The sequence below is a fragment of the Pyricularia grisea genome, chromosome VII (genome assembly GCF_004355905.1).
Source record: "Pyricularia grisea strain NI907 chromosome VII, whole genome shotgun sequence".
NCBI classification, from domain to species: Eukaryota; Fungi; Ascomycota; class Sordariomycetes; order Magnaporthales; family Pyriculariaceae; genus Pyricularia; species Pyricularia grisea.
The window spans coordinates 1025715-1044723 of NC_044975.1; the positions used below are offsets into that span (position 1 = coordinate 1025715).

Genomic DNA, 19009 nt, shown 5'->3' on the forward strand with positions numbered 1-19009 from the left:
TGATCGCTGAGGAACCCACCTCCAGCTGCCATCCATGTTGCACGTGATCCTCGCTTATCAAACTGCCTTGAGCTTTGGCATTTCAAAGCTCCGAATCGAACAAATTCATCGTTGCCGCCGTTGAATCCAATCCAAAATATCAGACTGTCGATGGGGTGAAAATTCAGACGACTTCTTTTTCGAATTGTCCCCTTTGAGTTGCGAACAACAAATTGATGACTCAACCATCGTTGGACTGTAGACTTTGCAGAGGGTAAACACAGCTCAGCACTGGTTACGGGAGAGAAAGCACCAAAAAGCCACCGCTACAGGACTCGCTAGCTCTATTCAGGCCACCGGGGCCACATTAAAATCCATAACCCAGGTCGATTACTGTTATAACAGGGTGACTGGCTCCTCAACAAGACCTCCACAGAAGTCAGAGTATAGGGACTGATCGGAGGTGCTCAAAGCCCTCTGGCTCGTGGCTTTCACAATGAAGACGCTCTCTGTCCTTGGCCGTGGGACTCTTGGCGTGTTGGGAAATGGTATACGTCAAAGCGGTCCAGGACACACGGCTCGGCACTCCTTCTTGGCCAAAGGCAGAACATCGGCAGTATACCTGCTGAGAAGGGGCGATTGTGCATCGCTGCAATTCTCGACCACGTGTCCCCGGAGTGCGCGGAAGTTCGACAGTCGCAAGGAGTTTTGGTGGCCTCTGGATCTCGGGGAGTATTTACTCTCCCCCGAGGAGCTTGCCGCGAGGCGTGATCCCATAGGCGCAAACAATGCTAAAGAAGCCGAGGAAGATGACCAAGGGGCACCCGATAGGTCTTCATTTGCGTTTGCTTTTGAGTAAGACTACTGCTCTTTATCTGGTTTCAGGAGACGGAAAGAGGAATGAAAAAAAAAAGACTGGTGCTGACAAACATAACAGTATAGATGGCGTGCTCCTCCATCAATCCGACCCTCTTCCTGGAGCAATAGAAACTTTGAAATTTCTACATGAAAACAAAATCCCCTTTATATTGCTCACCAACGGCGGGGGCAAGCACGAGCGTGACCGGGTCAGCGAATTGAGCGAAAAGCTGCAAGTGCCCCTGAGCATGGACAACTTTGTCCAGTCGCACACGCCCTTCAATGATATGCAGCATCTCAAGAGGAAGAACATCCTGGTGACCGGGTCCGACGCCGCCAAGGCCCGCGAGATTGCTTGGTCCTACGGCTTCGACAAGGTCATCATCCCGGCCGACATCCTCATGGCCGACCCAAGCATCTGGCCCTTTGACCCGCTGCTCGAGAGCGTCTACGCCTCGACCGCGCGCCCGCTGCACAAGCCCATCTACAAAGGGAACCCGTACTCGGAAACGTGGGACCCTAAAATGTTGAAGAAAAACCTCCGGATCCACGGCATCCTCGTCTTCAACGACCCGCGCGACTGGGCGCTTGACTTACAGATCATCACGGACCTCTTGCTCTCGCACCAAGGAGTGCTGGGCACCTATAGCAACATCAACGGCTTGAACGGCGTGTGGCAGCAGGACGGCCAGCCGGAGATCTGCTTCAGCAACTCGGACCTGCTCTGGGCGAGCAAGCACCCGATGCCGAGGCTGGGCCAGGGTGCGTTCCAGGCCGCCGTCGGGGGCGTCTTCAAGGCCATCAAGGACCAGCTCGGCACCAAAGGTCCGCGACAGGAGCTATCCCGCGCCAGCCTCGTGGCCACCCGCCTCGGCAAGCCCATGATCGGGACGTACAAGTTCGCGGAGCGCGTGCTGATGGAGCACCGCGCGAGGCTTTTGGGCCCTAGGCAGGCCGACAGCAGGCCGCTCAAGTCCGTGTACATGATCGGTGACAACCCGGACAGCGACATTGCGGGGGCGAAGAACTACACCTACCACCAGAAGAAGACCGGCAAGGCCGGTGCGACATGGTTCGGCGTTTTGGTCGAGACGGGCGTCTTCAAATCGCTCGTCAAGGCCCCCATGCGGCACAAACCCGCCATCATCGTCAAAGACGTGTTTAGGGCCGTCAGGTGGGCGCTCGTCCGGGAGAAGTGGCAGGGTCCGTTCCCGACGTGGGCTGGGGCCGAGCCGGAGTTGCCCCGCGTTCGCAAGCGCAGGACGAAGCAAGAAGCTGAAGAGGCGGAAAATCCGATTCAAAACGATAGGGAGAATGTGGCGAAGGAAGAGTTGCCTGAGGGTGATGAGAATGTGGTGGAGCGAAAGCTTGTTGATGATGTCAAGAAAGTCGTGGAAGAGGGAGAGGCGACCAAAGAAGGGAAGTAACGGTAATATTGGTCACCTGGAGTGTCAGCTGTAGGATAGTGGTTAACAAATATATGAAGCCTTGTGGAAAACTGTGTATAAAACTGGCATATGGTTGGTTGATCTAGGCGATGTTTCTTCCGGAAAGGTCTTATTCATGTCCCGCCAAATCGTCATGTATTTTCGCAGTAAACACAATCCATGCCGGGATCAAGTGACCAGACTGAAATTCAGCGCTGTGGTATACTTGGAGCTATAGTGAGATCCGCCGAGACCAGTATTTCGAAGCCTTGAAAACCACGGTTGCGAACGAACACATGGTACCAGGAGACATCCCCCTCCCTTTTGAACCACCACCACTACCCACTCATTCAAAACAGATACAGAGGCACTCTGAATTCAAACCAAACCCCCCTTCGACTTAATTCGCCAGCGTCTCATCAACAACCCTCTCGGGACCCCACACAGCGTCATTACCCACGTCGTCGTCCACATACGATATGAAAACGGGCTGATTCTTGTAGTCTGCGTCCGTGGCGACCTCGTCGATCCACTCGAGCGCGGCGTCGCGCGCCTTGATGGGGATGGACTCGATGTTGAGCGGCTCGCCGGCGCTGAAGACGGGGCATCCGAAGCCGGTAAAGTGCGCCTCTCGCTCGTTTCCGTCCGGGCCGGAAAGGGGGATGTTGAGAGGCTCGTCGGAGACTATGTAGGCGCGAGCGCGCTGGTTTGGATTTGGTCAGCCCGTGGCCCGTGGATGTTGTGGAATGAATGATATGGGATCACTTTCTGCGTACCTCTCGTAGAAACTTCCTGAATCCCGGGGTCTGAGAGTCGATCCCGTCATAGAGACCGCCCATGATAGTGAGCGACTTGAGCTGTGGCTCCCACTTTGCCCAATGGGCCTCCTGATCCAGATATGCCTCAACAGCATCGGCACCATCACCAACGCCAATGACATGCAGCTGGGTATTTTCGTTCCCACCCATTAGCTTCGGAAGCACGACATCAAACATGTAGCGAACGTGCTCATCGACGTTTCTGTTCTGCGGCACCCGGTGCTCCTCTCGCGTGACGAGACCGATATGCACGGCGCTCGGCATGGGCACTCCCAACTGGCTCTGCGCATTGAGCGCACGCCTCCCCTCGGCATACCAGAACAGCTGGCCCGGATTGGCGACGACTAGAGCTGCATCGGCAGGGAGCCTGGTGGCGTACGAGAGGGCTGTTCCGGCAGTGATGCCGCCGGGCCCGCATACGGTGCGGTAGGCAAAGACGCCCAGGTCCTGGTGGGACTCGCCGACGATGATGATGGCGCGTGAGCAGGTGGCCAGATTGGCGGAGGCAAAGATCGGGACGTGGGGTTCTGTCGGGCCAGCATCCAGGGGCAGTCGGTGCTGGATCAGGCCGGCTTTGATGAACCGGTCGTGGATTTCTTGGGCAAGCGCCTCTGTTTGGCTGCTGTTAGGGATTGATTTGAAGAGAAACTAGTGTGTGATTTCTTGGGCTGGTTACCGTGGAGAGCAAAGCGCTGCCGCTCGTTGTAGCGTTCATTCTTGTTGATGAAATATTTGAAGTAGTACTTGGGGTTCTCGATGTTGCGCAACTCGTCATCCTCGTTGATGAAGTAGCTACAAGGTGAGATTCAGTCAGGATTTCGCTTCATACTTTGATAGACATAAGATTCAGGTCAAGTGAGCGAACAGAAACACATAAGGCTCCAGGCCCAGATCCAGTGACAGTTCGCAGTGCCTTACCCAAGTTTCTTGAGATCCGGCTCAAAATGCGGATCTTTTGGGAGTGCTTCCCATGAACGTCGAAACATGTTGAGCTGACAAGTTGACGCCGAATGTTTTGAAAAGTGGTGGAGTGGTTAGGAGTATCAAAAGGAAGAATGCCGGCCAAGTGGTGGTGACGTGAATGTGAGGCGTTCCAGGCCGTTGCGCGAAAATAAAGCTGAAATATGAAAGCACCCAGAAAACAAGCACAGAGTACTTGAATAGAGTAGGTGCGCAAACTGAGCAGCTGGCCTCATGTCCCCAAAATACAAACGAGCAAACACAGTCTGATAGGAGCGCGACGGGAGCAATGCAGATAGCCGCGCGGTCTAGTTTCCATCTCCTTGATATTGTGATACAGGTAATTGTACACGCAAGCAGCGCTCTGCTTGTCTTCGAACCGTGCTGCAACGATACGGCTGGGTTTTCGGTCCACCGAAATTCGGTCTTTCTGCCCTGAGCCTGCATACCCTCGAGCGGCGCGTATTTCGCCCTGCCAGAACCAGGCCCTATACCGCCCACGGCAAGCGCCTCTCCCACCAGCAATCCAACATCCAATTCGTTTTACCATGAAGCCTTCTTCACACCCGGGATGGATCCCGCCAATGCCTGCAACCTGAAGTTGTACTGTGGGCAAAGGTAGAGAATTGTCAGTCAAGAGAACATCACCAATACAGCTTCTTAACCACCTTCTCCAGTCCTCCGGGGATGACGCAGAACGTACACGCGACATCTTAAAGTCCCTAAATATACCCCTCGTCTTTCCTCCCAGTATACACCTGTTCCTGATCTGGGTCGGCCTCGTGTATGCGTGCATCTGCGTCAGTTGGAGCTGGGCCTCGGCCCTGGTTCGTGGCGGCAAAGTCGTGTTGCGAATGATGTAGCGGAGGGCTTGCCTATCAGAGCGCAACAAAGATTCAAGAGTCAGCATATTTCGCTGTTCGCATATTTTTTTTTTTTTTTTTTTTTTTTTTTTTTTTACATATCAAAGCGGGGTATACGATTTGCTAGTGCTATCATGGAACATGTGTGACTGCACGATGATGNATATTTTTTTTTTTTTTTTTTTTTTTTTTTTTTCAATTGGCCGCCCGTAATCTATCGTCGTCCGCCGCTGGCTCTACCGTACCTCTCAGGCTCGAACGCCTCAAAAGTTTTGCGCTTGGTGTGGTCACGCACGATCCTGGTACGGATTATGCAGCCCAAGTCGAGCTTCTTGGCCCTGAACATAGACATTTTGGCGGTTTAGGTCCGGATTGGCGGGAAGAGGTTTTTGTCTACGAAGGAAGGCGTCGCTGGAGATCAATGGTATCGCGATGGCGCGCCTTTGGATGGCGTCGTCAAATGTTCAAAGTTCGACCCACGTGACTAACTATCGATAAACCGGGTCCGCCCGGCTGGATCTCCAATTCAACAGGGGTAGGAGTGATTCCTAACATGACCCTATGAACCACTTGTACAGTATGAGAGAATACCTATATACAATCTTCTACAACTGTACAAAAAACTCACAGTAATTCCTTGGGGAAAAAACTTGAAATCATCGGCCAAGGGCTGGGGTGGAAGTCGTCCCACCGTGCAGTCTGCGGTGAAACGATGCCGCCGGTCTAAGCAAGGAAGAGAGTCTCTGCCGGTCGAAACCGAGTCCCACAGCAAAGATATAGTATAGTTCCTAGTCATCAATTTCCCCGCCGCCAGCGGCCGCGACTGCCGGCTCGTCCTTGTCAATCCTCTGCCCGGGTGCGCCGTCGCGGTTGGCTCTCCATACCCCTTCGCCGCCCTCAAACTCTTCACGCTTCCAAACCTCGACCTTGGACTTGCACTCCTCCAATGCCTCCTCGCCAGCCCTCCAGGCCGCCTGTCTGTGAGGCGATGACACGGCGATGACGATGCTGTCCTCGGAGATAGGGACGACTCCCAGCCTGTGCACCATGGCGATTCCCTTGAGGCCGTGCTTTGTCTTCATGGCTTTACAGATAGAGATCATGGTGCGCAGGGCCATGGGATTGTAGGCTGTGTAGTTGAGCTCCTTGACGGGCTTGCCATCGAAGCTGTTGCGTGTTGTTCCTGTGTATTTGTGACCATCTTTGTCAGCTGTCCGTGTCACTTTTCTACTGCAGTGTGGTAGCTGGGCTTTTTCTTTTGCTGAAACCAATTGGCTAATCGCCAAGCCATATAACTAAGACAAAGAAACAGTTACTGCTAACCAACAAAAACCACAATTGCTCCAGCTTCTGGACTTCGCACTCTGTCCATGGTACGTTGCACATCGAGTTTGTCGTGCGTGAGTCCGACGTAGCAACCGTCTTCCCCCACCTCGTTTGCCTCGTTTGGCGGTTGGGCAGAGTCTAGTTGTGACATATTTGGAACAGACTGGAATTGGTCTGATCAGGGGGGTAAATCAGTAGTTCATTATACTTTTAGGTTTTGATTGAAGTTTCGATCAGTATTATAAGGTATTGATTAAATGGATTTGGGGCCACTTCTGCATACCAGCCAGTTCTAAGAAAATCGGACTTGGTCAGCGCCTACCTAGCCGTTGTCATTCACCATGCGCGTGTTATGCGGCACCTGTGATGCAGTGGGTTCCCCACCCTTAACTGCCTTGCAGCACCTTGCTTTCCCCAATGCGGTAGCTCCTGCTTTTAGAATCAATCGCGAATGAATTTGGACACAAGTTTTATTTCTCGGAGCCTTCCTACTTTCATCTTATCCATGGTTGCCTCTTAACTTCTACTCTTCTCGACGCCGAGTTCGATTTCACCAAAATCCAGTCGACACGCTCATTTCCTCTTGTCAACTTAACTGTCATGAACTGACGCGAATTGAACCCCGACTCCGCCCCCAACCCACACACGATGTACGGCGAATACCGCTCCCAATCCCACCAGCGTGGCGACAGCCCACGCCGCTCATCTCCCCATCACGACTCGAGGGACTACTATCGATCGCGGAATGGTAACAACGCCAAGGAACAATCGAGAAGGGCCCGGGATAGGGGATGAACCGATATGCGCAAAAGGATTAAGCCGCTAACACATTCGCTCAAACCGCACCGCTTCTATTCAAAGACCATTCAAGGAGTCCAGTCCGAGACAGGAGACGCGACTACAGAGGAGGATATCACAACCGCGACGAGCTGCAATATGACGAAGACGACGACGCTCAAGGGCGAGAACAGGGCGAGTGGGACGAGAGCGAGGACAGAGGCCGACAGCAGCGGCGGAGGAGGTCGTTTTCTGAGGGCGGCGCCCATGACGGAAGGTCTGGCAGGTCTCTGACGCCTATTTCCCGCCCTGGCCCTTCCAATACGTTGATACTGGAGGGCTTGCCGATGGAAGTGAACGAGGATGATGTGCGACCCCCAATTCACTTTTCGCATACAGGCCTCTGCGTGCCATGCTGACGAGTTATCGGCAGATTCTCGATGGATTCGATGCCTTTACCAACTCATCCCGATTCGCATCGGATCAGATCAGAGCCGTTCGACTACGAACCAATAAGCTAGGTAAGGGTGCACTCACGGCTGCGGTGAGAGAGTGATGGTTGCTGATGGTACATACTAGGCCGGAGGATATGCTTTGTCGAGTTCTTCAGCGTCAATGATGCCGAAGACTTCATCGAACGAAACAATTACAGGATGAGTTTGGATCTCCCAGTACCTGGAAGAAGGGAACTGGAGTCTGTTCAAGTCAGCGTCAACTACAGCCGGAACAAGGAGGATGCCGGCGGAAGCGATGGACGCTGGACTTGCCCACATGTAAGCAACTGCCTACCTATCGGACCTGCCAAGGTCGTTGAGCCTTGATTAACAGCTTCTTAGTGCGCCGGTGTCAACTATTCACGCCGGGTGGCCTGCTACAAGTGCGGTCGAGACGAAGACGATTCCGCGGGCCCAATTTTGACTGGCGAGACCGATGAAGCGCCTGCGCATTTACCTTCACAGTACCTCGTCGTCAGAGACTTGGAGGGGTCTATTACTGAGGAGGTCCTCGCCAAAGGCATTACAAAGCTTTTTATCGACGAAAGCAAGATTCCAAAAGAGCAAGCTCCGCCAGCTAAGAAACTCAAGTCTACAGCCCCTGTCGGCAACACCACCAATTTGGGTGCCAAGCCTGGATCCCTGCGTAGAGTATTCCTTATGCGTGACAGAAGAACCAACGAGTCGTGGCGGTACGGCTTTGCTGAGTTCCGGACTTTGGAAGATGCTCAGGCTGCCGCTGCCAAATTCAGGGCTTCGCCCAAGTTCACAATATCGTCAAAACCTGTCACTGTTGGGTTCATCCATACCGGAGTGTTTGTCCCTGTTTTGGAGGCGGATGGCCATGATTCGCCTCCGACGGCCTTTGTTCCGGTCTACAATCGGGAGGTGAAGCTCAAGTACTGGGACAGCAGGGCATATCCGAGCATTTATGACGTGAACCGAGAGTCTAGCCCGGAGCCGACTAGTCCAGAAGGCGCCAGTCCGGATAAGCCCGATGTTGACTCGAATGCTACAGTTGACGCAAATGGCAAAAGAGTCAAGAAATCAAAGGACAAGGAGAAGGAGAAGGCAATTGCCATGGCGCCCCAGATGCAGATGTGGGCTAAGAAGCGGGCAGAGCTGCACCGGGCTGGAATACAGCCAGGCGCCGAAGGCGTGGTGGAGATGGAATTGGATCCCACAGGCGAAGGGGAGCAGCAACAGCAGCAACGAAGGGCTTTTGGTCCCCGAGCCAAGCATGATAAAGACATATACACCAGTTATGGGAATACGGATGACCTTACTTGCCTTTTATGCATGCGACGGTTTACCACAGCGCAGGATCTTCGCGACCATGAGGTACTTAGCCAAGACCATGCATCTGCGCTGCAGGATGCCGACAAGGTCCGTAAGGCTACCACCAGGCTGGAAAAAGTCGGCAAAAAGCCAGAAACTGTGGTACGGCGCACAACTCGCGACAGGTCTGATCCAGCGCCTATCTATACGTCATATGCGGACCCGGATGCGATTTGTTGTATGCTATGCCGCAGAAGGTTCAAGGGGCTGGCTACTCTGCGGTTGCACGAGAGGGAAAGTGAGCTGCACATTACGATGTTGAGAGACGAAAAACGTGTGGAGCAGGCCGTGATTGAGCTAGTCAAGCTTGGCAAAACCCCGGTCCATATGAGGCCCAAGGAAAGCGGCAACCAATATCGCGACCGAGCCAGGGAAAGACGCAAGGCCTTTGGTCCGTCAACCAAGGCCAGGAGCGGCCAGAACCAACCAAAGAAGGACGGCGGCAAAAAGGAAGAGGCAGCACCCAAGGAGAAGCAACCATCCAAGGGCGCGGCGCTGCTCAGCAAAATGGGCTGGACGGCCGGACAAGGGCTGGGTGCGGATGGCAGCGGGCGTGCAGAAGCGATCCGGACCGAGATGTACAGGCCAGGTGTTGGACTTGGAGCTGAGGGAGGAAAGGTTGGAGATGCTGCCGAGGCGGCAAGTCGGAACACCAAGGGTGTTTACGACGACTTTGTCAAGGTTACAAAGGATAAGGCAAGGGAGAGGTTTGAGAAGTTGGAGTAACGTGACTTGGACCGTTACGGGGCCGAAATGTTATCTAGGTTCACCAACACATGCTAGCCCAATCGTTCCATAGCATCCGATGTGATGTACCGATGTGCCATTCCACGATCATACTTTTGACTGGTGAAAAAGAATTTGACAGTAGGTTTGTCGGGCGGATGATGGATAAAGATCCTACGATGAACAACCAATTGGCTTGGTTAGACCAGAACACTGAGTACCAATTGCCTACGGTGTAGGTATGCATCGCTTTCTCCCAGCTGTCAAAGGTTTGCTAGTGAGCCCACTTCTAAATCAGCCATAACCCGTAGGTTGAATATCTGTTCGTGGCGTGAAGCAATGTTGCTTTTGTTCTTGCGAGATACGCATTTTACATCTAAGGGGCTTGTTGAGCGGTTTCTCACCGCCATCTACAACAACGAAAATATGTGACAGTGACTGCGTACTTTGCAGGGAACTGCAAAAGGCCGTTGGTGACTGATATTCAACCCTTGTCTTGTCTATTTCGGGAACAAACTGAGCGGTTATTCGGACGGAGTACCTAGTTTAGGATCCAGGGTTCCAGGACAGCATCTTCGTCGGTGCCTCTGCCTCGCTGCCAACTCACAGGCTGTGCGGGGTGTCCCTCATGACGCGGACATCGGATGACTTTAACTTATCTCCTGAGAAAGGCAGGTTGACAAGGTACGGCGCCTAGTCTAGAGTTAGTTTGATTCTGTTCTAGTTCTAGACTAGAACTAATGTTTACCTTGCCCAAATATCTGTTACCCAGGCACTCAAGTATTAATACTATTTCTAGCCTTGGAGTAGTGCTAGCTTTGGGAATATTTCAGCTTTAACTATAACTCACTCTGGAAAATAACATCTTCCGCATTGCCCAACCTTCTACACCACTGTTCATTACTGATCATTCTGCAGCTACAGTACATTCTCACATTTCCCAGATAAATATTTGCACAAAAATAAAAACAAACACAAAGAAAATGACAGGCCGCCTCGCCAACAAGGTCGCCATCATAACCGGCGCCTCATCCGGCATCGGGCGCGCGACGGCCCTTTTGATGGCGCGCGAGGGCGCCGCCGTGGTGTGCAGCGACATCCGGCAAGGGCCGCCGACGGACCCCAACGGCGACAGTGGCGGCTTCAACATGTGCACGCACGAGGAGATCCAGCAGCAGCCGGGCGGGCGGGCCGTCTTTGTACCATGCGACACGTCGGACTCGGCGCAGGTTCAGGCGCTGATCAAGGCGGCCGTGGCCGAGTTTGGCCGCCTCGACATCATGTTCAACAACGCCGGCGTCGGCAAGGAAGGCGCCAAGTACCCCAACACCATGATTTGGGAGTACGACGAGGACGATTTCGACGAGACCATGGCGGTCAACGTCAAGGGGGTGTTTTTGGGTTGTAAATACGCCGCCGCGCAGATGAAGGACCAGGAGCCGCTCGTGCCCGGTGGTGATCGCGGTTGGATTGTTAATACCGGGTCCATCATGGCGGCCAATGCCATGAAGGGTGTTTCGGCCTATGCGGCCTCGAAGCATGCGGTCTTGGGTATCACCAAGGCAGCCGCTTTGGATTGTGCGCCTTTTGTAAGTGCATTGCCTGTTATTTTTTTATCTTTTTCTTTTCTTCCTTTTATCTTGGAGAAAAAATCAATATATCTATCTGTAAAAGGCTAACCCCCCAAACACCTCCGGGTAGAACATTCATGTCAACGCGGTAAACCCTGGCTTCGTCAGAACAACAATGACAGATAAAATGTTGGCTGATAGCGCTGGCGGTGAGGCCTTGGCTGCGCTACACCCACTCAAGGGCGTGGGCAAAGTCGAGTATATAGCCAAGGCGGTTTTGTTTCTTGTCAGCGAGGATGCGTCCTGGATCACGGGCGAGGGCCTTTGCGTCGATGGTGGATTTAATGCAATGTGAAAGAAAAGTGATAATCAGGTCAGCAGTGGTGGATAGAGAAGATAGATCGTACACTGTAATTAAAAGGCAAATATCAGCCATCAACCAAACAACCGGAATATGTTCATGTCACAAATACCTATCACGAATTAAGGTGAACAGATATATTTATATTGCATTCGCCAGAGTGTAATTTATCTTGCTCATATTTCGAGGGTAAAAAAAAGCAAAAAAGCTCACCAGGCAGCCCTCAGGGTGCCTGGCTACGAAAACCCCCTCGGGGATTTTGCTCCGACAAGACCCGGGCTTGAACCCGGGCCTTGAGTTGGGAGGGCGTTCAGGGACGAATCCCCCAACGAGCTCCCAACTGCACCACAGGGGCAGGGAACGGATCCCAGCACCCCCGTGGTGCGTTGAAAGTATGCCTCGGGAGAGCTCTTATAAGGTAGGAAGTGGCTGGTGGTAGCCGAGGAAGATGTCACTCGTCAGGAGCGGGCAGATGTTGTCTTGGGCATTCCGTGCTGAAGTTGCTAGCAGTCACCGTACTTGATACTTGTCTTTTGTACTATCTGCTCTACTCGAACACTGTGATCAGCAAACACCCATGAGGCATATGAATCTCTCAGGAGACGGCAAACGGCCCCTTGACGTCAATGTCGAATCTTCTAGTACTGCCTGGCGTCAACATGCGCCGGTAACGACCGTGTTGTTTGCTTTCATGACGCTGTTCGATTGGTCTGTTGTTGAAAGGTTTTCTTATGCTTGAGGTATCAAATCCTACTGATTTGGCTCTTGTCTTTCTTTCTTCCTTCTTTTCCCCCAAGAGCTGTTTGCGTACAGAGGCATCTCGATTACCTTACCTTTCAACTCTGCGTTCATTTCTCTATTCTAACTTCTTAACACTGCCTATTCATTATTCTGGTTTTCTCAGCTTTTACTTACGTGTCGGCTCGTTCAGTTATTCCTCACCAGGCGAGCAAACATGGCTACGGTCAAACCCGTCACGGCCAGCGAGGCCCAACGTCTTCCGGCTCATTTTGCTTGCGCCAACCATGGAAGCCAGAATGCAAAAGGCAAAGGCGCTTGCCCCAACAAGGCCAAGCTTGCCTGCGTTAGATGTGGTCTAGTCGCTGTAAGCTCCTCACTCCTCCAACTATTTCTCAGGGCTGCAATGTGTAACATGAAACACATTCACTTACATGAAGCAAAACTCGGCTAACATAACGACAACATGATGTATTAGTACTGCGGCAATGAATGCAAGAATGCCCATGCCGCTGATCATATGAAGGACTGCCAGTCCGACATGCTCAAGCCTACTTGGGAGCCCCGTTGGATCAAACAGAATCGTCCACCCAACTTTATAGGTGGCAGCACGCCTTCCATTTCTACATTCGGCGCAACCAATTATCTTTGGGGAAACGTCCCTGCCATTGATCTCATTAAGCTCACAGATAACGAGGGTGTCGGCTTCAAGCAGGATATTGACCTACTCTTTGCTGGTAGGTTCCAAATAAGATATAGGCCTTCTTTCATTTTGATCATATCTGCCTCGTGTCCCCTTCTATACTTTGTCAACCACAAAGCACCGCGGGGTCCCAGCAGAGTCCTATGATAGAATACCCTGCTAACCAAGAATCTATCAGCCTCCGGTGACCTCCGCAATGTCATTCTGTCAATCGGTCAACTGCCCGACCAGTACAAGCAGGCGGTCACTGCAGTCCTGAACGACAAAGAGTTCGATGTGGTCGCCCGCAACGCCATCATGCTTCTCATCTTGGCCACCGTCGAGGACAAGAATGAGGCTGCCGACTGCGTCCTCCACGTCTTTTACTCTGCTTTCCTCACCAAGTCCCACATGGAAATCCTGACCAACAAGATCCACCCTTTGGTTCAAGACGTATGTGACAAGACGTCTACCAAGCTGAAAGACGCCATTCTCGCCAAAACCTGGACCTTTGGTGGTGCCGATGGTCGCGTCCAGGTCCGCGTGGTTCTGTCTCGCGGTCAATGGCTCGACTTGCTTGCCATGCTCAAGGCACCAAAGAAGCTCAAGCAGACCCGCGCAATGGATATCCGTGACCGCGTGGTTAATGCTCGTGAGCGAATCGACTATGTGGACCGTCATATCCTCTGCCAGCTGCCCAATATTCGTATGGGCTTCCAAAAGTTTAGGGTTGATGGTATCCTCCTTCCCTTTGGCGCATCGAGGACCGATTTTGTCCTCCCCAACCCGTGAGTGTCTTGTGCCCTCCTTTAGACGGTGGCTAGCTCAGCTGCCTGCCAGGGACCTGAGACCCTTTACTAACGTCTGACGACAACTGTTCCTTGATTAGTACATTCTTCTACAAGAAACACATCTGGCCCATGATGGACAATGCGGACCCCTTCGCCGGCTGGCCACTCCCAACCGTCCTCGATTCTTGCAAAGGTCCGGCCAAGGAGGACGCGTACGGAGCTCTGTACGAGTATGTGCTGCAGCGTACCAGCGACTGTTATGATCAGCTGGCCAAGAGGAAGACCTCCTTTGAGCTGTATTGTACCGATGCCCGCCTGTTGGGAGGCCTCATGGGCAACAAGACGTTCGACCGCATCGATGTAGGTTGACAATCTGATTGCCTTGTGGCTCGTGGCCGGTTTTCTCATTGAACCTCAACTGACACACAAGACGATAGGTTTCTAACATCTGCGACGCGGGCTACATTGGCATTGAGAACACCATCAAGCTTCTAGGCCCCATGCTCAAGAGCACCACGGTCAATGAGAAAGCTACGATTCTGGGCCTCTTCATGAATGCTGTACCTGAGATGATCAACCTCAGGGGAGACGATTTCGAGGCTCGGACTGAGGCCTCCGGACAGATCAGAAAGGTCATGCAATACATGGACGTGTCGGTCCAAACAATGATGTCATCGGCCATGTTCCCACAGAGCGTCAAAATGATGGAGCTCTTGACCATCAAGGCCGCCTCGGCCGTTAATACTGCTTGCGATATGGATGGTGCGTTTGATGCGTAAGTACTTCTTTTTTTCCCCTGCTCTCTGGTGATCTCATTCAGACTCCATTTCTTTGCAGCCCACTGTTACTGACAAAGACTGCCCATGTCACACTATGTAGTTACATGGAAATGAAAAAATTCGACAACATCGCCCTCATGAACGGCTTCGAGATCAAGAAGAAGAACACCCTCGTGGACAAGTGGCCTATGCGTTTCCACTTTGGCGGAGTCACAGCTCGTGCCAAGAGGGACTTTGCCAGACTCACCTCCTCACACCAAACTAGCCTTGAGCGCTATGTCGAGTGGAAGATGACGAAGAACCCCGTTATTGAAGAAATCTTGTGAGGGATATCGACAAGTCTAACTTTTTTCCCTCCGACTTTGCCAAGGCTTTTCTTGCCTGGTTGTTCGTAGGCAGGGGAAAAAAAAAAGACCTACAAAACCCTATGATGATTTAAGGACAGAGAAAAGACAGGTTTCGCTCAATCATCTTCGAGATGTGACGCGCGACCAAGAATTGTTTCGTCGCGCTGTGGAGCATTGATCGGCATTTATTTGGGTTTTTATGATTGGGATATACCTCGTGGAACTTCCTGTGGGTTGGAGCCTTCACTACAGTATCCAGAGTATGTTGTTGTTGCTGTTGAAGGAACCTGATGGCCTGCATTTACAGTACTGAGACCATGCTAGTACGAGCAAACGCAGCACGCAAATATGAGATTGAGGACAACAACATGTTAAGATACTGTTGTACTGTAGAGTCGGAATTGGGCTGGCATGTAATTACACTGGACTCAGATCAAAATATGTTTTTGTGCTTCTAAATCCCAAAATTCATCTTGTACAGTGAAAAAGAAAGGAATAGGGCTCTATATTGAGCCGCCACGCGTCAACATACGAAGGATACAGTCAACCATTCAAGCCACGGGGCGGAGGGGCTGGCACAGTTTCTTTACCTGATGCTCTAGTGCATGCCCTACTGTGTGACGACATACTACAGTAAATCAAGCCCACAAGTTTGCGACATTCAGGTAAGCACGTTAGCACGCAGGCGGATAAACATGGAAATAAAATTGGAAGGGCTGTCAAAAACCGGACAACATGATCCACAGGGTTTCCTTCAATGGTTTTATTTCATTATTATTTCCGGGTTAAACTTGAACCAAAAAAAAAGCCGACTGTTTGCAGCCTAGCCGATCACCCGAACTGTCCACAAGGCCCCCTGCATAAAGATCAACCAAAAGGAATCACAAAAACCCGTTTCACGGATATAAAGACAAGAAAAGAGATAATTTTTGGGCATTAAAACCCACCCGCCGCAGCCGCTCGCCGCAAAAACCATACCGCTGGAATGCGGCACGGCGTCAGTGGCGCGCCCCCCTTGATAAAATGTGGATCGGGGTTAACGGCAGGAAAGCCCATATCGGGAGGCGTCTATTCTCTCCAGTCTATTATCCGCTAAAATTCCAATGGGTATGTGGGTTTTACCTACTCGTAGTAGGTAGATAAGTAATAATTTTCTTCTTTATCGAACGGGGAACCCGCCAACTTGCATGAACACCTGTTCGATAATCGGGGCGTGGGTTACCCTGGGTGATTGTTGGGTGCTTTTTTACAACTGAGCTGTACAGTATTATAGTTTGACACTGAGACTTCTTTTTTACGCTTGTCTTTTGTTCTTCAGGGTGGCTGGATAAGACATGGCACCCGGATTCGTCACAATGGTACGGTGAAAGTGTGCTGTTGGTCATGACAAGTTGACAACTTGACCAAAATAGGTACGTAATAATGGACGGCAAACAAAAAAGTACGAAACGAAGTAACAAACTCATGCACATCAGGTGAGATGTTTCCCCAAAGATCGCCAAGCAAAGATTGCGCTTGTTCAATTCAGGCTTCTCATAGGTCCAATGGCGCGCTAACTTGCCGAGGGACCCCATGTCTCTTGCTGCAACGGAAGCGGCGAGCCAAGACAATTATCGCTGGGCTATACGGAGTGTCCCCTCCTCCCTTGCAACCATCGGCAAAACAAGTTTGACGCTGACCGAGGAGAACATCTGGTGGTTGAAGAATTATGATGCATTCCTTGACTAGAACTAGTACGTAAGTATCGTAAAAGAAAAATCAATTCTATCATCAGAGTTTTGATGTTCTCTATTTAGCCTTCTTCAAAAGAAACAACCTTCAAAAAAAAAAGCAAGGGATAGCCTTGGTGGTCAAAAAACGATTTAGGCCCAATTTTGACACCGGTCATCGCATCTCTAAGCGGGCGCTCCGGCCTACCAGTACTACCAAATTCAGGGATCCACTTGTACCGACAATTGTTGCCGCCGAACCCTGAACAAGATAGACAACACATGCAGGGGTTCTCCGTTCGTCTGTTTGTGATGGAGCCTCTGGCAAATGAGTACTGTACGTTTAAATGTTTGTTCGGACGATCGCCCACATTCTAATCTGTTAATCGTCCTGTCTGTCATTTCCCCCAAGCTTCGCACGGGCCGTTTGTCATTGCCCCTGTCAAGAAAAGTCGCCATTGACTTTCCCGTCACGAGTGCGGGCGAAAGAGGCTGATCATCTTTCTTTGACCAACGCAGCCGCTTGACCTGTCTTGCCTGGTTCTCTTTCACGCTTGTTTGGGGGTTGGTCAAATGGGGTATTGAATATTCTTGACCTTCTAACGACAATCATTCATCTGGTCTACTTCTTCCTATTCCCCAGGGCTGGACAGATGTGTTGTTACCTGGAGTTTTGGTCTTTCGTCTTTTCGCCGCAACCCCAACTTTTAGCCTCTTAATATTCGGAAGACTGAAATCAACCTCTGTCATCATGAGGCTACTCGGCGCCCTCCTATTAGCCCCAGCGGCGGTATCGGCGACGATTTCTTTCGAGTTGATGAGATCAACATCGGACAGCCCTCACCTTGGCAAACGCAGCACCTTTGTGGAGAGTATGGCAAACAACATAACAGGCGGTGGCTATTACCTCGACGTCAAGGTCGGAACCCCGGGCCAAGATGCTCGCATGCTACTTGATACGGGCAGCAGTGATGCCTGGGTAGTGTCAAGCAGGGCGGATCTCTGCTGGACCCCGAGGTTGCAGCAGCAGTACGGGGATAACTGCGGTAGCACTTGTACGATTCCGTGATGCCCCCAACCTACCCTAGAACACATTGACAGCAGCGGATCTTGCACTGAGAGAGCTTGTCACGCTAACAGAGTCCTGCGCGACAACTGCACAGACAACGAGACCAAGAGCTCAACATACTCGCTAAAAGAGCGCGGTGGCTTTCAGATCAAATACCTCGACGGCTCGGCGGCTCGCGGCGACTACATCAAGGATGACTTCACCATTGGCAAAGTAACCATCAAGGGACTTCAGATGGGTGTTGCGAGCACTACCGTTCGCGGCTCGGGGATCCTGGGCGTCGGGTTCAGCTCGCATGTCGCCGCCAAGCAGCCGTACCCCAACATCATGGACGAGCTGGTGGCGCAAAAGATCATACAAGCCAAGGCCTACAGCTTGTGGCTTAACGATCGGCGGTCGCCGTCCGGCCGCATCCTATTCGGGGGTATCGACACGGCCAAGTTCATAGGGGCGCTGAAGGTGATACCGTTGATCCCGGACGTGACGACCAAGAACATCACCAGCTTCACCGTCGCCTTGAGCGGCTTCGACATTGAGCTCAGCAACAAGACCAAGACCAAGATCGACTTGCGCAACGCCAGCAACCCGACGCTGCTGGACTCGGGCACTACGCTCTCCTACCTCCCAGCCGCCATGGCGGAGAAGGTCTTTGGCATGTTCGGCGCCGTCGAGGACAAGAACATCACGGGTCTGACTTACATCAGCTGCGACTACCTGCAGAAGGAAAAGGACATGCTCATGTCCTTCACCTTTGCCAATGACGGCGGCACCATCAAGGTCCCTATGTACGAGATGGTGCTGGACGTGGTCCGCAACCTCGCCGGATTCCAGGCCCCTCCCGGTCTGCCCTTCAAGGACGTGTGCCTATTCGGGATCCAGTCGACGGGCCAGTTCGCGCAGCAGTACAACTCGCTCGAAGGGGCCGACTTTACCCTCCTGGGCGACACCTTCCTGCGCTCCGCCTACGTGGTCTACGACCTCGACCACAACCAGATCGGCATCGCGCAGGCCAACCTCAACGCCACCGACAGCAAGATTGTCAACCTGACGTCGACCGAGAGCAGCCTGCCGCGCCTCACGGGCGTCGCGAGTCAGGTTGTCAACACGGCCATCATGACCACAGTCACGGGCGCCGATGGGCTGCCGACCGTGACCACGACCGACGTGCCCGGCGCGCCCGATAGCGAAAATGCTGCGGCGGGTCGAGTGTTTTTGGGCCTCGGTAGGGAGGTTGCTTCTCTCGTTGGCATGTGGACCCTCTTTGGTTTGTTTGGAGGCGTCTTTTTCGTCTTGTGACCTTTTTGAATAAACAAAAAAAAAAAAAGAAGAGAAAAAGAAAAACGGACAATGACAAAAAGAGAAATGACACCTACGATTTATTTGCGAGCGCAGTTGC

At 52.1% G+C, this 19009-nt stretch overlaps 8 protein-coding genes across 8 annotated transcripts; 5 read left to right on the top strand and 3 right to left on the bottom strand.

Moving 5' to 3' along the window:
- The first annotated feature begins 119 nt into the window (after positions 1-119).
- PgNI_10336 (uncharacterized protein) lies at positions 120-2308 on the top strand. The gene is made up of 2 exons (XM_031130309.1): positions 120-834; positions 917-2308. Exons 1-2 carry the CDS (start codon positions 476-478, stop codon positions 2262-2264), a joined length of 1707 nt encoding a protein of 568 aa, XP_030979706.1. The 5' UTR covers positions 120-475; the 3' UTR covers positions 2265-2308.
- Positions 2309-2664: 356 nt separating this feature from the next.
- PgNI_10337 (uncharacterized protein) lies at positions 2665-4068 on the bottom strand (the record flags this gene model as incomplete). Its single annotated transcript, XM_031130310.1, has 4 exons — positions 2665-2967; positions 3041-3693; positions 3759-3874; positions 4001-4068. 4 exons carry the CDS (start codon positions 4066-4068, stop codon positions 2665-2667), a joined length of 1140 nt encoding a protein of 379 aa, XP_030979707.1.
- Positions 4069-4115: 47 nt separating this feature from the next.
- PgNI_10338 (uncharacterized protein) lies at positions 4116-5379 on the bottom strand. The gene is made up of 3 exons (XM_031130311.1): positions 5151-5379; positions 4746-4917; positions 4116-4648 (listed from the first exon to the last, which is right to left on the bottom strand). The coding sequence occupies exons 1-3, from the start codon at positions 5255-5257 to the stop codon at positions 4586-4588; spliced, it is 342 nt and encodes a 113-aa protein (XP_030979688.1). The 5' UTR covers positions 5258-5379; the 3' UTR covers positions 4116-4585.
- A 5-nt stretch (positions 5380-5384) lies between these two features.
- Positions 5385-6499, bottom strand: PgNI_10339 (uncharacterized protein). The gene is made up of 2 exons (XM_031130312.1): positions 6229-6499; positions 5385-6088 (listed from the first exon to the last, which is right to left on the bottom strand). Exons 1-2 carry the CDS (start codon positions 6380-6382, stop codon positions 5694-5696), a joined length of 549 nt encoding a protein of 182 aa, XP_030979690.1. The 5' UTR covers positions 6383-6499; the 3' UTR covers positions 5385-5693.
- A 188-nt stretch (positions 6500-6687) lies between these two features.
- PgNI_10340 (uncharacterized protein) lies at positions 6688-9661 on the top strand. Its single transcript, XM_031130313.1, has 5 exons — positions 6688-6979; positions 7093-7376; positions 7442-7529; positions 7588-7781; positions 7845-9661. Exons 1-5 carry the CDS (start codon positions 6880-6882, stop codon positions 9564-9566), a joined length of 2388 nt encoding a protein of 795 aa, XP_030979775.1. The 5' UTR covers positions 6688-6879; the 3' UTR covers positions 9567-9661.
- An 888-nt stretch (positions 9662-10549) lies between these two features.
- On the top strand, positions 10550-11557 carry PgNI_10341 (uncharacterized protein; the record flags this gene model as incomplete). The annotated part of the gene is made up of 2 exons (XM_031130314.1): positions 10550-11155; positions 11268-11557. 2 exons carry the CDS (start codon positions 10550-10552, stop codon positions 11490-11492), a joined length of 831 nt encoding a protein of 276 aa, XP_030979774.1. The 3' UTR covers positions 11493-11557.
- An 845-nt stretch (positions 11558-12402) lies between these two features.
- On the top strand, positions 12403-14814 carry PgNI_10342 (uncharacterized protein; the record flags this gene model as incomplete). Its single annotated transcript, XM_031130315.1, has 6 exons — positions 12403-12603; positions 12715-12973; positions 13118-13706; positions 13808-14069; positions 14147-14484; positions 14589-14814. Coding segments are annotated over 6 exons (1875 nt in total), but the record flags the coding sequence as incomplete, so codon positions are not given.
- Positions 14815-16716: 1902 nt separating this feature from the next.
- On the top strand, positions 16717-19006 carry PgNI_10343 (uncharacterized protein). The gene is made up of 3 exons (XM_031130316.1): positions 16717-16881; positions 17064-17599; positions 17708-19006. Exons 2-3 carry the CDS (start codon positions 17296-17298, stop codon positions 18907-18909), a joined length of 1506 nt encoding a protein of 501 aa, XP_030979776.1. The 5' UTR covers positions 16717-16881; positions 17064-17295; the 3' UTR covers positions 18910-19006.
- The last annotated feature ends 3 nt before the right edge of the window (positions 19007-19009 follow it).

Coding starts and splice junctions, on each gene's coding strand:
- PgNI_10336 (XM_031130309.1), top strand. CDS start 476: ATGAAGACGCTCTCTGTCCTTGGCCGTGGGACTCTTGGCGTGTTGGGA. Junction 835..916: donor TCATTTGCGTTTGCTTTTGA/GTAAGACTACTG, acceptor CAAACATAACAG/TATAGATGGCGTGCTCCTCC.
- PgNI_10338 (XM_031130311.1), bottom strand. CDS start 5,257: ATGTCTATGTTCAGGGCCAAGAAGCTCGACTTGGGCTGCATAATCCGT. Junction 4,918..5,150: donor GAGGCGTTCGAGCCTGAGAG/GTACGGTAGAGC, acceptor GCGCTCTGATAG/GCAAGCCCTCCGCTACATCA. Junction 4,649..4,745: donor GGGACTTTAAGATGTCGCGT/GTACGTTCTGCG, acceptor CTTTGCCCACAG/TACAACTTCAGGTTGCAGGC.
- PgNI_10339 (XM_031130312.1), bottom strand. CDS start 6,382: ATGTCACAACTAGACTCTGCCCAACCGCCAAACGAGGCAAACGAGGTG. Junction 6,089..6,228: donor AGCAATTGTGGTTTTTGTTG/GTTAGCAGTAAC, acceptor ACAAATACACAG/GAACAACACGCAACAGCTTC.
- PgNI_10340 (XM_031130313.1), top strand. CDS start 6,880: ATGTACGGCGAATACCGCTCCCAATCCCACCAGCGTGGCGACAGCCCA. Junction 7,377..7,441: donor TGGAAGTGAACGAGGATGAT/GTGCGACCCCCA, acceptor AGTTATCGGCAG/ATTCTCGATGGATTCGATGC. Junction 7,530..7,587: donor ACTACGAACCAATAAGCTAG/GTAAGGGTGCAC, acceptor GGTACATACTAG/GCCGGAGGATATGCTTTGTC.
- PgNI_10343 (XM_031130316.1), top strand. CDS start 17,296: ATGAGGCTACTCGGCGCCCTCCTATTAGCCCCAGCGGCGGTATCGGCG. Junction 17,600..17,707: donor GGATAACTGCGGTAGCACTT/GTACGATTCCGT, acceptor ACAACTGCACAG/ACAACGAGACCAAGAGCTCA.